This window comes from Serinus canaria, chromosome 1, assembly GCF_022539315.1.
Source record: "Serinus canaria isolate serCan28SL12 chromosome 1, serCan2020, whole genome shotgun sequence".
In the NCBI taxonomy this organism is placed as follows: Eukaryota; Metazoa; Chordata; class Aves; order Passeriformes; family Fringillidae; genus Serinus; species Serinus canaria.
This window is the reverse complement of record NC_066313.1, coordinates 1,164,700-1,181,557: the sequence shown is the minus strand read 5'-3', so window position 1 is coordinate 1,181,557 and position 16,858 is coordinate 1,164,700. Positions and strand designations below refer to the sequence as shown.

General features: G+C 57.5%; 3 protein-coding genes across 4 annotated transcripts in view; 2 read left to right on the top strand and 1 right to left on the bottom strand.

Annotated features, from left to right (window-relative positions):
- RPS3 (ribosomal protein S3) overlaps positions 1-16,858 on the bottom strand; it is a 221,517-nt gene that overhangs the window by 180,952 nt on the left and 23,707 nt on the right. The window lies entirely within an intron of this gene.
- P2RY6 (pyrimidinergic receptor P2Y6) lies at positions 1,616-9,377 on the top strand. Of its 2 annotated transcripts, none has more exons than XM_018916937.3 (2): positions 1,616-1,670; positions 7,099-9,377. In XM_018916937.3, exon 2 carries the CDS (start codon positions 7,154-7,156, stop codon positions 8,141-8,143), a length of 990 nt encoding a protein of 329 aa, XP_018772482.1. In that variant the 5' UTR covers positions 1,616-1,670; positions 7,099-7,153; the 3' UTR covers positions 8,144-9,377. The 2 variants fall into 2 exon arrangements, with proteins under 2 accessions (XP_018772482.1, XP_009090960.1); XM_009092712.4 differs by lacking the exon at positions 1,616-1,670 and adding an exon at positions 4,584-5,239.
- Positions 12,022-16,858, top strand: part of ARHGEF17 (Rho guanine nucleotide exchange factor 17) — a 29,833-nt gene continuing 24,996 nt past the window's right edge. The window contains exon 1 of the mRNA XM_030234372.2: positions 12,022-14,963. Coding sequence (XP_030090232.2) covers positions 12,042-14,963 — 2,922 coding nt within the window. The 5' untranslated portion in view covers positions 12,022-12,041. The remainder of the gene's footprint in view (positions 14,964-16,858) is intronic.

The following is a 16,858-nucleotide window of genomic DNA, read 5'->3' as shown; positions in this document are numbered from 1 at the left end:
ACAGAAACCAGGGGCTCGGAAACACAAACCCAGCCACCGTGCCAGCCCTTTTTGCCAAGGATTAATTCACTCGGTCAGACTCCAAGAGGAACTCAGGCTAGTCCTTTTCCCCAGTTATTTTTCCCAATGATCCTTTGGTATGAATAAAAAAGAGGGATAAAAACAATGCTTTTCTTGAAATCTCATTTTTAGATCCAGCTACTGCCTCCGAATTTGCCTCTCTTATCCCTGATCAGCGCTCAAAATGTCATTTTTGGGGATTTCCCATTAATTCCAGGTGCTCTAGGGCTGGGCTTGTGCCTCAGTGGAGGTGTTTGGAGCTGGCAGGCAGCCAGGAGCCACTATTATATTTTCTGTTTTTTAACACTCCCACCACTATTTACAGTGTCCCCACAGCAGGACAGCCGGCTGTTCACCTTGGGGACCTGCAAGAACACCTGCCGTGCTGGGAGGGAGGAGGACACCAGCCTTCCCAAAGCCAGGGGCAGCACTGGAGGTGGGATCCATGCCCTCACTGTCAGTTCACTGGGGGAATGCGCTTCATCCATCCTCAGCTGCATTCCCCAGATGCTTGCGGGAAGTCCTGGGCTCCTCATCCACGGATGTTGGGCTTGTTCGCACAAGGGGTGTGTTTTCTGGGGAAAAGCACATTTCCCCCCCATTTTCCTCTCCCCGTGGAGGCTGAGGGAGCGGGGAATTTCACAAGGGCACCGAGCCACCGCCAACCCAGCCCCACAAGCCCGGGCAGCCCTGGGATGTGAGGGATGGCTCCAGCCTGGCTGTGGTTGCAAATATTTGTGTCAGATCCTGCCAGAGCCCATCTCTCCTGCGGCCACGCTGCCTGGCTTGGCCGTGGGCTCATGCCAGGATCAATGAAAGCCCGTGTTGTCCACTGCAGCAGGATCCAGATGCCTCCTTACACTGCACCACCCATTCTGTACAACCCAAACCCTCTCAGGGCATATTTGGGTGCCTCCCCACTGGGGAGCCCCCCGTACAGTGTTCCATCATCTGGGTAATGCCTTCAGCACCTCCTTCCTTTCCATATCCACTGAGACCCATCACAAGCCCCCCAAAAGAAAGCAGGGAATAATTCTGGAGGGCTCCCAGGCAAAGGAAGGGTCAAGCCCATCATCCAGCGGAATCTCAGCGTCCCGGTGCTGTTTATGCATCTGCCACTCCATACCCAGCCCGTGCCCCCGGGGTTCTTTGCCTTATTGCTCTTTAATTGCCCTGCTCAGGAAGCGCGGAGCTTTGACCGCCTGGTTAATGAGTACGGGAGGCATCGACCCCTTCGGCTGGAGGGAGACCCTGTCCCCCAAACCCAAGGCCAGGACAATCCAGCTGTTCCCTAGAGCGTGGGCATCCCACGCTGTAAATACCACTTTTGGGGCCATTGGAATTCCCCCGACACCCGCCTCGATACAGATGCTCGCCCAAGATCCTAAGCCAGATGTCTGCCTGGGAGCCCCCCATGCTGGCCCAGCTGTTTCTGCCCCCTGCCTCGCCCCAGTCCAGCTGTGACCCCTCCCCAGCCCCCCCCCCGGGCCCTCCCGCAGGTGCCGGAGCCGGAGCGGGGCGGAGAGGGGCGGCCGCGGGGCGGAGCGGCGGCGGCGGCGCGGCGGCTCCGAGCGCTCCGTGCCGCGGGCTCCCGGCGCATCCCGCTGCCGGTAAGTGCCGCGAACGCTGGGAACGGGATGGACAGAACCGGGCCGGGATGGGACCCAGCTGGGGCAGAGTGAAACGGGCAGGTTAGGACCCTAAAGGGTCAGAGCCAACCGGGCAGGATGGGATCTTGGTGAACTGGGCAGGATCGGGCGGGACGGGGCTGCAAAGGGCAGGATGGAACCCTAAGGGGTCAGAGTGAAGCCGCTGCCTCCCTGCGCATCCCGCTCCGGTAAGAGCCGCGGACCGGGAGTACGGGACAAGCCGAACCGGGAAAGGATGGAATTCAAGTGGGTGAAGCGGGCAGGATAGGACGGGATGGGACTGGATCGGACAGGATGGGACCCAACAGGGTTAGACCCAGCTGGGAAAAATGGGACTGGATAGGACAGAATGGGACTGGACCGGGTAGGAAGGCACCCCACAGTGTCAGACCCAGCCAGGCAGGATGGGACCTTACAGGCTGAGAGGGAACCCGCTCTTTCCCGGCACATCCCGCTGCCGGTGAGTGCTGCCAGTGGGGAGAGGGGGACGGGACAAGCCGAACCGGGAAAGGATGGGATCCGAGTGGGTCAGAGTGAACCGGGCAAGGTCAGACCCGAGGGGGCAAGGCTGAACCCCTCAGGATGGGATCCCACGGGGTCAAACCAAACTGGGCAGGATGGGGGCAGACTGGGCAGGACTGGACCCAAACAGATCGAATTGAACTGGGCAGGATGAGGCAGAACAGGAGAGAATGGGATCAGATCCAGAGAACAGCCGTGCTTCGGCTGGGATTTGGGGTGATCCCGGAGCCGCTCCGAATGGAAGCTGCCAGACTTTGTCCTTCGGGCAGTTTGGCAGCTCTTACCGTGGAGCAGGGCTCCAAATCCCACCGTGATCCCCCTGGCAGGGCTGGAGCAGGGTGGATTCTCCCCTGTCCCTTTGCTCCCATGGTCTGGGGTGCCTGCATCCCTCAGGCATCCATAGGTATCAGCCCTGTGCCAGAGGTTGTATCGCACATAAATGTGCTTAAATCTGCTCAAGGGACCTGGATTTCCTTGGCTCTTCTGCAGTGGGTGCCAGTAGCCTGGCTTCTACCTTTTAAATATATTTATATGTATTTGTGCATGAATACATCCAGAGGTATATATTCCAAATATATTCCTATATATGAGCATGTCTGCATAGACATGTGTGTGTAGATGCATAAATATATTTCTGTATATATGGATGGAGATATGTATCAACATGAGTGTGAGTCCATGTGCTCAGGGACATATATTTGTGTGTAGGGGTGTAGAAGTTTCTGTATATGTGTGTGTGAGAGAGTGGAGAGAGATATATTTATATATTATATAATATATATTCTATATATTTTATATTTATATTTCTATTTATATTTATATTTCTATTTATATTTATAAGTATGTAATGTGTGTGGAGAGCCATAAATATGGTTGGATGTAGTGAGATACATATGCAGAGAGATGTGCAGAAGTGTATTTATGTATAGATATTTCTATTTCTATTTCTATTTCTATTTCTATTTCTATTTCTATTTCTATTTCTATTTCTATTTCTATTTCTATTTCTATTTCTATTTCTATTTCTATTTATATTTATATTTATATTTATATTTATATTTATATTTATATTTATATTTATATTATTTATATTTATATTTACATGCATATAAGTGTAGGCCAGCTGAGACTGGGAAAGCTCATTGCACCTTCCCTGTCCCCATCATTCCCTTTCCAGCAGGGAATTATAGCCCAGGTTGCCCAGAGCCTCCTTGAGGTGCTGATTTATGATGGGGCACGAAATTGTGGGAAGATAAATGTGCTCACCCAAGGACAGAGTGGCTCTGCCACCACCCTGTGCCCAACATTCCATGTTTAGTACCCCAAAATTCCCAAATTTGCCCCAGTTTTTCCACATTGTTACATCCTGAGGCTTCGCTAAATGGAGATTTCCCTTTAAACATCCAAGCCTGGCTCCCCACCGGGCAGATGGGCACCTGAGGATATATTGGCACCAGCCAGGAGATGTTTGGGGATAAGGATGTGGTGGCTTTGGCAAAGTGACATGCAGGATGGAGCATCCCCCTTTTCATGCTCTTTGAAATGTGCTGAGCTGGAACTTTCACTTCCAGCCAGCCCAGACTTCCAGCCCTGCCAGCCAGCCACAAAGACCAGGGTGGGAAAGATAAACCACGGAGGAAGATTTCCAAGGGACAAAGCCCTCCCTCATATCCTATTCCAGGGCAGCAACATCCAAAAGCTCCCCCACTGTATCCAGCTTGCAGAATCCCCCTCCAAATCAATAACAGGGCGTTAATTAAAGCTAATTGCACTTTGAGAAGGGCTTGGTTTGAAAGCAAAGAGGTTGGAGGGGGCACGTGCAGGGGGAAGTTCATGGCTGCGGGTGATTATTTTTAATCTCTTCCCCATCTGGCCACAGAGCAGCCCCACTTCTCTTTCCTGCTCCTTGTTCCTCCTCTGCAGGCACCTTAAACCTCTGGGATGAAGGTGACCTCATCCTGACCCTTCCCAACACCACAAACACCCCCTTTTATTCCGCTTAAAGACTCATTTCCCATTGGATTTCAGCCAGTGGTGGCAGGGCAGCAGCTCCTATGGATGTGGGAGGTGCCAGCCCCATCACCCTAAGAGCTGGCAGGGATTCCCATGATGGGATTTTGGGATGAGAAAAGGGACTTTTGGGATAATCCACCCTGACAGACAATGAGGTGGGATCATGCCCTGGGCACAGAAACTGGTTGAGGCTGAGGGTCTCAGTGTGGTTTCATTAACTGGTGGGCACTGGCAGACTGGGAGGGAGGGTTCTGGGTTTTCCTCCTCTCCTCCAGCTTTCCCATCCCTCCAAACCCAGCAGCAGGGGGTTCAGTGCTGTTTCCCTCTTAAAAAGAGGGGTTTTTTTTCTTCATTTGCCATTTTTAGGGGGATCTCTTCTATTTTTGGCTTCTCCTCCTTTTTTTGGGTGACTGAAGATCTGGTAGCCTTGGGCATGGCCCTTAGCAGGTCCCTGTCAAGTTCTCCAAGGGGTGTTTTGGTGGAAAAATATGTTGAAAAGGGGTGTAGGTCACACTGGTTCACTTCAAACTCTGTACCTGTGCCTCAGTTTCCCTTGTTTTACTGTAGCACCTGCACAGCTGGGGCATCTTCTTCCTCTTGGTACCACAGTCCCAGGGGACTTTCCTGTCCCCAGCAACTGCCCACACTTAGAAGGAGCCAAATACGAGGGAAATGAGGCAAAAATGGAGGAAAGACTCAAAAAAGAGGAGAAGCAGCCAAAAAACAAGGGGGAAAATTTAAAAAAAAATACAGAAAATACCAAATAATCCATAATGACCTGAGCCAGCCACATCCCCTGCCCTGGTGGCATCTGTGCCGTGCCAGGGCCGTGCAGTGCCAGGCAGAGCCATTCCTGCCAGCTGGGTTTCTGTTCCCCCTTTCCCCGGGGTGAAAGAGGAAAGGGAAGTGTTGCTCAGTGGGGTGAGCACAGCACCCACAGATGTGCCAAGGGCTGGCAGAGCCGTGGGTCCCAGCACCCTGGGGCACAACAAGAGGTAAGAGGCACTCCCAGCTCCCCCAGGACCCCTCTTCCCAGCCACCTGTCCCCAGTGTCCTTGGTGGGGACACTGGGGGGGGGTGGCAGAGGTTCCTGTGGATGCTGCCCCAACCTTGGGTCCTGACGGAGGTTTGGGGGGACCTGGAGGAGCTTTGAGGGGAGTCAGGGGAGAGGGAAGTTCACAGCTCTGGAGCATTTATTGGCTTGGAGGTGGGGGAGGTGGGTGCTGGGACTGCCAGGAGCTGGGATGACAGCGGGGTGACAGCGGGGTGACAGCGGGGTGACAGTGGGGCTCAGCAGGGTTTGGGGGCTGACGAGGGCTCAGTGACGTGACAGAGGGACTCAAATAGGGTGTGATGGGATGAATGGGGGTGCAGGGGGACTCAGCAGGGTACCAGGGGGATGGGAGGTACGTGCAGCAGCCAGGGGACTGATTCACAAACCCCAAAATTGTGTCCCCGACGCCGACACCATGGCTGGGCTGTGTTCTGGGTACTGCTGAATCCCCAGACACCTGAAATGAGGGGGTACAAGCTGACAGGGTGACCTCTAGACCCATTTGTCTCTCTCTCCCTGGTGCCCTGAGCCCCATGCTCCTGGCTGGAGCTTGGGAATCTCCTCCCTGCCTCAGTTTCCCCTTCCCAGTGGGCACCCTCTTCAAGGCAGTTTTGTGCCCAGGGCAGCAGGGGAAGCGGGGGCTGTGCCTCCGGGCAGGGCAGGGCAGGGAGGAGGGGAGGGAGGAGAAGCAGCTCTCGGGACCTGCTGCCCTCCGGGCGCCCGTGGCACCCGCGGGCGGAGCGGCGACAGATGTGCCCCAGGGCTGGGGCAGGGGGCTCATGGGCTGTGCCACCACATCTGCCACACCGCTCTCAGCCCCTGAGGAAAGCAGATCTCCTCCTCCCCTGCTCGGAGCAGCCCGCAGGACGCTGGGTGGGCTCTCTGAAAAGCTCAGGGGTCACCGTGCTAATTACGGGTTGGAAGTGCCCGCGAGGGTCGCGCTGGGCTCCGCGCTGGTGGCATCTCCCGGGCTGAGCCCGGCTGGCTGCAGGGCTTTGGCACCCCCTGCAGAGGCGCAGGAAGCCGTGCCGGCGGCTACCGGAGCATCCTGCCGCGATTTCCTCTGCCGGAGGGGGCTGGCAGCGGCTCGGCCTCCTGCAAACCTTTCTGGGCGGGATAAGTGTCATGGAAAGGGGAGCTGGGATGGTGGCAAGTGTGGCTACCACGCTGTCCTGTGCGGTCCCACTCACTCTGCCTGTATCCATGGCTGTGGCTTAGGATCGTGGAATCACAGGAGGGTCTGGGATGGAAGTGACCTCAAAGATTCATTCCAGCCCCCTGCCATGGGCAGAAACACCTCACACTAGCCCAGGGTGCTCCAAACCCTGTCCAGCCTGGCCTTGGACACTTCCAGGGATGCCACAGCTTCTCTGAGTAGCCCAGACCTCCCAGACTAGAGGGGATCTTAGAGGGGATCCCTTGGAGCAGCTCTGTGGCCTCCTCTGGACTTTCTCCAGCAGCTCCATGTCCTTCTACTGCTGGTCCCAGGGCTGGGGCAGCTCTGCAAGTGGGGTCTCACCTGAGCTCAGGGGCAGAGGGGCAGAATCCCCCTCCCCTGCTGCCTGTGCTGGGGGATCAGCCCAGGGCAGGGGGGGCTGCACACGACTACACATGGTTGGGTCATGTCCAGCTTCCCATCCACCAAATCATCCTCAGAGCTGCTCTCCATCCCTTCATCCCCCAGCCTGTGTGCATACTGGGGGCCGCCCCAACCTGCAGATCACCAGTCCAGGTCCATCCTGTGAGGGTGTATGTGACCCCACACAGACAGTCACCAGCTGTCCCCTCTGACATTTGCAGGTGCTGCAGAGGGGCCGTGCCAGCAGAGAGGACACTGACAGCTGGGAACACCACCATGGCCAACCTGACAGCCACGAGCAGCGGGAGGAACTCGTGCACCTACCACGAGGAGTTCAAGCACGTGCTGCTGCCCCTGGTGTACTCGGTGGTGTTCGTGGTGGGGCTGCCCCTCAACGCGGTGGTCATCGGGCAGATCTGGCTGGCGCGGAAGGCGCTGAGCCGCTCCGCCATCTACATGCTCAACCTGGCCGTGGCCGACCTGCTCTACGTCTGCTCCCTGCCGCTCCTCATCTACAACTACACCCAGAAGGACTACTGGCCTTTCGGGGACTTCACCTGCAAATTCGTGCGCTTCCAGTTCTACACCAACCTGCACAGCAGCATCTTCTTCCTCACCTGCATCAGCGTCCAGCGCTACCTGGGCATCTGCCACCCCTTGGCCTCGTGGCACAAGAAGAAGGGCAAGAAGCTGACGTGGCTGGTGTGCGCGGCCGTGTGGTTCATCGTCATCGCCCAGTGCCTGCCCACCTTCGTCTTCGCCTCCACGGGCACGCAGAGGAACCGCACGGTCTGCTACGACCTGAGCGCGCCCGACCGCTCCGCCGCCTACTTCCCCTACGGCATCACCCTCACCTTCACCGGCTTCCTGCTGCCCTTCGTGGCCATCCTGGCCTGCTACTGCAGCATGGCCCGCATCCTGTGCCAGAAGGACGAGCTGATCGGCCTGGCCGTGCACAAGAGGAAGGACAAAGCCGTGCGCATGGTCATCATCGTGGTCATCGTCTTCTCCATCAGCTTCTTCCCCTTCCACCTCACCAAGACCATCTACCTGATCGTCCGCTCCTCGCCCACCCTGCCCTGCCCCGCCCTGCAGGCCTTCGCCATCGCCTACAAGTGCACGCGGCCCTTCGCCAGCATGAACAGCGTGCTCGACCCCATCCTCTTCTACTTCACGCAGCGCAAGTTCCGCGAGAGCACCCGCTACCTCCTCGACAAGGTGAGCTCCAAGTGGCGCCACGACCACTGCATCACCTACGGCTCCTAGGAGAGAGCATGAGGACACCTCGGTGCCACCGAGGCACGGAGCAATTTTGGTCTGAGCTCCACAGAGCAGAGATGGCTTCACCAGGACATGCTGGAGGAGAGGAGGGTGGCATATCCCCAGCTGTCAGCACTTTCAGCCCATCTCCAGCCTGCTGATGGATCCACCTCCATCCAGTGGTTCAGTGTTAACCCCATCACAGATCCAGTGTTGTCTCCCTTGGTCACTTGGAGCAGCAGCTCAGCACCTTGGTGGTCAAGCCACTGATGCAATAAAAATCCATTGGGACCGTGGAGAACAAGATGGAGCTCCATGGAGGACACATCCCTTGCTCAGGATGAGCTGCTGGCGGATGATTTGTCCCCATACTCAATTAAAAATTCCCTGATGCGGACAGCATGAAGGCTGGGGAAGGTTTAGTTCAGCCCACACCACAGGGCCATGTGTTTCTCCAGCTCAAGATCAGTGTCACAGGTGGTTTTAGTGAAACATCCTTTTTGGGACATCCCTATACCCCAGTGCCTGGAATGAGGCCACACCAGCTAGAGACACAGACTCACTGGTATTGCTGGTGCTGCAAAATGGTGGAGGAGCACTCCTGGATGGACTGGGAACCAGGAAAGGGGACAACAGGGCAACTGGAACACCCATGCTGGATTTCCCACTAATGCCATGACCATGGGCTGGGTTAGGCAGCATTGTCACCTGCCTGGGGACCTCCATAAGTCTGAGTCCAGCTCCCTGCTTAGCCCAGCACCCCAAGTCTGGCCCATCCTGGTGACAGTGGTGCCCTGCTGTCACCTCCTAACCAGGATCCACCACAATCAGAGCCAGCACACGTGGACACAACACCCAGAGTTGGAAGATGCCTTCCACAGAGAGCTGCTCAGTGTCCTGGCTACGTCACCATACATCCCACAGCTGGCTTGGCCTCTCCATGGGGTTGGGACTTGAGCTTTGCTCCCCCAGCCTCTGTTGGGATGCTGCTCCCTCACAGCAAGGAGGGATTTGCGAGGTGCATGCAGCACTCATCTCTCTGCAGGTCTTCTCTAACATATAGGATGTATAGAATTAACTCCCTGCTCTCTCTCAGATGGGTGTATACACCCACTGTATGTACAGACATAGAATATATCCGAGCAGAGGGAGGTTTGTGGCCCAGCCCAGGCTCTGCAGTGCAGAAATTCTCTGCCTGAACACCGTACATGTATCTATACAGTATATATATATATATAAATATAAATATAAATATATATGTGGATGACTGCATTTTTCATGCCTACTTATAATAATCATACCTGAGTGGATTGAAGTAATTTGCTTCAGGGTTGAGCCCCCCTCCAGCTTGGCTGCCTGCAGCTGGCCAAGTGTGCAGCTCCATCCTGACTTGCTCCCTGCAGGTACACAGTGTCTCCTCAGGTGCCTGGGCACCCAAGCATCCAGTGCTGGCAGTCCCAGTGTGTGTCCTTGCTGTCGTGAGGATGAGGAGGGTGTCCAGAGTGGTCACAGGCTCTTGGATGATGCTCAGAGATCTCAGCGTCACGGCTGGGCTGGGACAGAGTGTGATCCTGCAGCAGCATTAGCTCAAACCGCCTGGTTTTGCAGGAGCTGTGTCCCTGTCCTGACAGTGACAATGACTCTGGGTTGGGGCACAGAATGTGATGGAGGAGGAAAAGGCAGCCCCGTGGTTTCCTTTGGCCTGAGCTCATCCACGCCAAAATCCCCTCTGATGCATTTTTGGGGTCCTGCAATGGAAGGGCAAAACGCTGGGGGGCTGCAAGAGCGGTGGCTGGGGGGACAAGCCCAGCCTGATGTCCCCATCTCTTCCCAGACAGGAGGAAGGTGACAGTGGGAGGGCCGGGCCACGCCATCCGGACCCAGGAGAGGGCGCAAAATATTTAGATTTGGAGAAATCCGACTGATCTGCGGGTGTCCACCTGGCTCCAGGGAGGGAGGGAGGAGCCCTGCACCATCAGGGTGCCCAGCGCCTGGAGAGGACCCATGGGAGGAGGTGGCCGAAAAAATCGAACCACAATAAAGCTCTGAGGGGGGAAAAAAGTTTAATCAGCTTCCAAAAAGTCCGGGGGTGGTTACAAGGGCTGCATGGGCTCGGGTGGTAACATCCAACAACCTCAGGATGATGTTCCTGATACTGGAATGTTTTTGAAGAGGAGGGAGCACACAGAGCTCTCTCTGGATTTCGCCATGCCCTGCCCTGCCCTGTCAGCAGTTCCCTTGGCACCACCAGGCCTGGAAGTGATGGGAATAAAGGGATGCCTTAGAAATGGGGTGAAGGCTTCAACAAATCTCCTTTGCTTGCCAGATGCTCAAAGCCAGCAGCTGAGGAACAGCCCCCACCGAACCAAACGAGGATGAAATACACAAGTTCATCATTTTCATACAATCTTCCCAAAATGCCACCTGGGGGGGACAGGAGACACTCAGGCCTGGGGGAAGCAGGGAAGCAGGGAGAAGGGTGGGAAGGGAGAGCCAGGGAAGGAAGACTTCCTGGGGTGGAACATCTCACGGCATCACTGCGGGCACTTTTTAGACCCCGAAAAATGCATTTACAGGAGGTGCTGGATTTTTTTTTTTCTCCCCTGTTTTGTACCTTGGGGTCAGAGCCAGAAATATCTTCTACGTGGCCAGAACACCTCTGCAGCCCCATCCATGTCTCCAAGGGCACAGCTCACCCACCAGCTGTCCCAGCCACCTTCATTTTTCACATCCCCAGCGATAAATCTGCTGTCTTGGGGGGAAAAAAGGGTTATAGGCTTCAAATAGCAAGCGCTGACAAGTGCTGCTGAAAACCCACGAGAAAGTCTGTTCACGGGGCAGTGCTTCCCTGCCGAGCTTTGCAAGCTGGGAACAAGGTGTTCTCTCCTCCCTGAGATGAGCAGCAAAGCAGGGTCTGGAGGAATCTCCTGCAATGGCAAGAAGCTTTCACTGGCACTCACATTTTTGGTTATTTGTCCTGTTTCCCCCTAAAAAGAAAAAGCTGGGAAGGGATGGAGGGAATCACAGAGTGGTTTGGGTTGGGAGGGATCTTGAAGACCACCTAATTTCAACACCCTGCCATGGCAGGGACACCTCCCACCGTCCCAGGTTCTCCAAGCCCTGTCCAACCTGGCCTTGGACATTCCAGGGATCCAAGGGCAGCCATAGCTTCGCTAGGCACCCTGTGCCAGGGCCTGCCCACCCTCAGGGGGAAGAATTTCTTCCCAGTATGCCACTTAAATGTCCCCTATTTTAGTTTAAAGCTGTCCCCCTACATCCTATCACTATCTGCCCTTGTAAAAAGTTGCTCTCCCACTTTTTTATAAGCCACTTTATAAAGGGAAGGGGGATGAAGGATGCTGGGGGAACGGGGGTGTGGAAGAAAGGATGCAGGGGGTAACGAAGGATGCGGGAGGGGGGTGAAAGATGCAGGGGGGTGCGAGGTGCTCCTGCTTAGCCCGGGAGCGAGAGGGCAGCTGTAAAGCCGCCTTCCTCTCCCTCCTCCTCCCCTCCAAAGAACAAAACAAAAAAAAAAAAAAAAAAAAGAAAAATTAAATAAATAATTTTTAAAAGGGAGCAAAACTTCAACCCTCCCCCTCTGCGGGAGCAAACCCCGCCTCCGGGGAGGAAAGTTTATTTGAATGCAACAAATAAAAAAGCAGGGGGTGAGGGAGGAGGAAAAGCCAAAAAAAAAAAAAAAAAAAAAAAAAGACGGGGTGGGGGGAGAGAGAGAGGGAGAGAGAGAGAGAGAGAGAGAAAACAAAGCGGGAGGGATGCAGCCCGCCGGCAGCCCGGAGGAGGAGCGGGGCCGGGCGGTGCCTGCGGCGGGGCCGGGGCCGGGGCGCGGCGGCGGCGGGGCCGGGGGGCGGGCGGAGGCGGCGGCGGCGGCGGGGGGGCACCGACAATGGCGGAGGGGGGCAGCGGCCGGGGGGTAGCGGCGGCTCGGTGCCTCCTGCCCGCCTCCTCCCCGCCTTCCTCCTCCTCCTCCTCCTCCTTCTTCTTCCCGGGTAGGAAAGTTTCAGCGCCGATCGCGGAGCAACAACCGGGCCGGGCTTTTGGCAGCCTGGCCCCGTCGGTACGGCAGCTTTCTCTTCGTTTCACCGAGCCGGAGCCGACGGGCCCGGTTCATGCCGGGGCTCAGCCGCCGTCCCCGGCTCCACCGCCGCCCCCGCCGCCGCCGCCGTCGCCGCCGGGCCCGGGGTTAAACGCGGAGCCGCCGCGCTGGCCCAGCGTCCCGGCGATGCGGAAACTCTTCGGGGAAAGCTGCCGGCAGCCGACGGCGGCGACCGGGAATGGGATGGGGAACGGGAGCGGGAGTGGGAGCGGGAGCGCCCGCGGAGCTCCCCCGCCGCCTCCGCCCCGCAGCCGCGTCCCGCACCCGGCGCTCCGCTCTCCCCGCGGAGCTCCGCCGGAGCCCGGCCCGCATTCCTGGCATAACTCGACTCGACCGCAACCACCCTCCTCCTCCCCATCACCCCGCTCCAACGGGGACGATGAAGCCGCGGCGGCCCGTTCTCCCCGCGCTTCATCGGGCAGCGAAGGCGAAGGGCAGAGCGGTGCCCTCCGGCCCCGCGCCGCACGGAAGAAGAAGGAGGGCACGGCGGATGGCGATGCCGAGGCCGAAGGCTGCGCTAGGGTGGTCTCCCTCCACCCGCTGCCCGTGGTGGCCCGCGTCTCCAAGGTGAACATCCTGCCCTTCGGCAGCCCCGGCGGGTCACGCAGCAGCAGTCGTTATTCCAGCACGGAGACGCTGAAGGAAGAGGAGCAGTTTGGAGTCTGCTGGCCCGGCCAAGGACGGACTCTCCAGGCAAGTTATGGTATCTATCGATCGCCCAGTTTTGGGGCCAGCGATGGCCTGGCCTGGGGACAGCCGGGGGTCCGCGTCCGCCCCAAGCTGCCCCAGAGCGTGGCCAAGGCAAAACCGGACTATGGGAGCGAGAGCCCGCACCAGCCGGGGCTGGAAGGGGAGCGGGCCAAGCACCGCAAGTCCTTGTCCAACCCCGACATTGCCACCGAGACCTTGACTCTGCTCAGCTTCCTCAAATCAGACCTCTCGGAGCTGAAGGTGAAGAAGAAAGGGGTGAGGATCGGCCTTGACGTGGGCTCCGAGGGATGCTCCAGTGGTGCCAGCCCCTCCCCAGGTAGCTGCAGTGCCGCTCATCCCCAAAACCGCTGGGCGCCGGGCGAGCGGCCAACGCTCAAGGACCTAACGGCCACTTTACGTCGCGCCAAGTCCTTCACCTGCTCCGAAAAATCCGGGACACGGCGGCTTTTCCTGCAGAGCACCATGAAGCAGAGCTCCTCCGAGCTCCTTCTGGCCTCTACGGACAGCCAGGACCGGGTGGCTCCAAGTGGGGGACAGCAGGGGGACGAGGATCCTCTCCCCATGGTCATCCAGGATCAGTACATCCAGGAGGCGAGGCAGGTGTTTGAGAAGATCAGCAGGATGGGTTCCCAGCAGGACTATGGCTTTGCCGCCGAGCAGAAGGACAGCGGAGGTGTGGAGGGCGCTGAGGTGGTGGCACCGACGACGGGGACGCCGGACGTGACCCTTCGGGGACAGGTGGAGAGCACGCGGTGTTTGAAGGACGTGGAGCTGGAGGAGAACCTCGCTCACAGTAAATCCGTGGAGGAGTTGTCTGGTCACGAGTCGAGCGTGACGGACGAGGGCATTGTCACAGAGCCAGAGCCCGTGGGGATGCCCTTCCAGGACCTGCACGAAGCTGTGGATGCCTGGATGCTGCCCAGTGCCAGGCCGGCAGCGGGTGGCTCCGAGACGCTACTGCCCGCTCACCCTGTGGCGGCGGTCGAAGACCTTCCAGCTGGCAAACCCGAGACGCCAAGCACCCCTGGCAGCCTGCGGCGCCGACGTAAGTTCCCGTCAGCGGGCACCAATGGGATGGAGGGCGGCAGCGAGGGTGGCACCGAGCCCTACCGCTCCCTCAGCGACCCCATGCCTCACCGGAGACGCTCGGTGGCGGAGGAGGCCAAGAATTTCTCTGTCGACAGCAACCTGCTGGGCTCGCTGAGCGCCAAGGCGGGCATCCCCCAGCCTGCCACCATCGCGGGCAGCGCGGGCAGCGCAGGCAGCGACTTGTCCTTGGGCAGCGATGGGCCCCGGGACTACAGCAGCCTCATCCGCACCATCGTCAGCCAGCCCGGTGCCATGGCCAAGCTGGGCGACGACAAGGCCAACAGCAAGACCATCAAGAAGAAGTCGCTGAGTGACCCCAGCCGCCGAGGCGAGTTGGCACCTGGCGCCTTCGAGGGTCCCGGTGAGGCCATCAGCGAGCTGGAGGCCAGCATTCCCCCGTCCAGCAGCGAGCCCATCCTCTCGGCACAGCCCGCAGCACCGGGCACCGGCCGCGGCTACGGCTTTGACCCCAAGCTGGCCGACGTGCTGTCCCCTCGCATCGCCCGCCGCAGCTCCAAGAAGCGCTCCAACCGCGCGGCTCACCAGGAGAACCAGCCGCCCCCCACGCCCGCCGTCCTCGCCAAGAGCCGCCCGGCCACCAAGCACGTCCGTCACACCAGCGAGCCCGCCACCTTTGTCCCCATCGCCGTCCCCGAGCCGCTCGTCCCCTCCGGCCACCACGGCCACCTCCCTGCGCCGGCTGCTGGCCGCTCACCTGGGAAATCCTTCCCGGCCCTCCAGCCTCCTTCGCTGGAGGATGTCACCAAGCGGTACATGCTGGCCCTCAACTCAGGTGACTCGTCCCCCGCTCCTGGGGATGGACCCCGCTCGCCACCCGCTGCCCCACCGCCCCGGCTGCCCCGGTGCTCGCGGCTGCCCGAAGATCACGGCCCCAGGACCAAGCCACAGGTGGTAAGTGCCCATCCATCCTAAAAGCACCTTTGTTTCATGGGGTGCACCACCCAGCCCAAGCGCTGGTGGCCTCGGGGTCTGTCATGTGTCCCTTGTGGTGGACAAATTCCCATCTGCAGAGGCACTGCTGGATGGCCAAGAGCCCTCCCAACCCTTTCCGGTGGTCCCCAGGGGATGAGCTCTTGTTTGTTGGGGCAACCTCTCTGACGAAAAGGCAATGTTTAGATGGGAAAAAGCAGTTTTCAGGTTAAATAGCACCACGTTTTGCTGGAAGAGGGTTTTAGAAATGAATTATCTTTATAGATAACATCTCCCAGTGGTGCTGTATAAGGTATTGATAAATATTGACCATCCCTGAGATGCTGAACCAAAAATTGCCTTTTCCTTGGCTGGGAAAACTGGGAAATGATCCTTCTTCTTGGGAATCCAAATGCTACACCCCTTATTGAGCAAAACTGCATTTTCCCCCCCAAACAACCATCATCCCTCTACTTGAGATCATGAGCATTGCCATGCTGGTGCGTGGGAAAAAGGGGGGAAAATGTTTTTGTGCATGCACTGAATATTTGATTGATAGGTGAAAGTTTGATCCTCTCTGGGGAAGAATTTGTGCAGTCTGGGGGATGGTGAAGGTGCTCTGCTCACCCTGAAGCACAGCTGCGTGCTTTGGGATCTTTCCTGGGATGGGTTTTTGGCATCGCTGGCCCCTTGGCTGTTGTTTGAACGTGGACTTGGGTTCCCATCACTCCGGGTGTTTGTGCCGGGAAGGGCTTGGAAGCATCACCTCCTGCTGCGGCACAGCAGTGCCAGCACCCACGGGGCTTTTAATAGCTCTGGGAGAAGCCCAGAAATACCCATTCCCGTGGGGGATCTGCCGAGAGCTCGCAGGAATGATGCTGGCAGGGCTCTCTCCCCTGCTCCAAACCGATTTAAGAGGATGGGCTGGACCATTCCCTTCCAGCAGCCTGCCAGCAGCCAAGCGTGAAGTCCCCGGGGCTGAGCCCGGCGGTGTAACCCTTGCTGGCCAAGGCAGAGCCACGTGGAGAGAGGCTGCTTCTCTTTGGATCCTCCCAAAATCCCCCAGCATCTTCCCCCCGGGGTATTCTCTTGGAATCTGGCATCCTCTTCACAGGATATTCTCTTGGGATCCAGCAGGCCTGCAGCATCATCATCCCCAGGAGGTTCTCCTGGGGTCTGGCATCCCCACAGCATCATTCCCTCAGGTTATTCTCTTGGAATCCATCATCCCTGCAGCAACATTCCCCTCAAAATATTCTTCAGGGATTTCTGCTCCCCATCCAGCTCCTTCTCCTGTTGTTGTCCCCACTGCCAGACAACAACCATTGGTGGCTGAGAACAGGATGGCCACTCTTGGCCACTGTGTGAAACATCCTTGAGGATGTTTTGGGTGAGTTTTTGGGCAGCATTTTTTGCCTGATGGAGCAGTTTAGGTTTATTTTTTTGTCTTTTCTGATTGTGGGCTGAAAAGCGCTATGAAACCATCGAGCATTATAATTAAAATGGGTTAATGAGGAACCTCCTGGAGCTTTGGCTGGTGCTGCCTTGGGGACATTGGCAGGTCCCCAGGATGAGGCTGTGCACCTCGTGGCATTTCTAAATAATTAATATGTTTAGTTTATGTAATATATGGTTTATCTCAATAATTTATAGAGAGATATTTCTTACTCAGGCAGGTCCCTGTGGTGTCCTGGGGCCGGTACCTGACGGCCCCAATATCAGGGATGCTCTGCTGACCCCACACCCCAATACACCCCCAGCCCTGGTCTGATCCCAACTTTGGGATGATTTTGGGTGGAATTTTACCAGCTGGGACCCTTGTTTGGCCAGGCATGTCCTCAGGTGGATGGGCCAAAGCAGACCCTGAGGATGCTGCT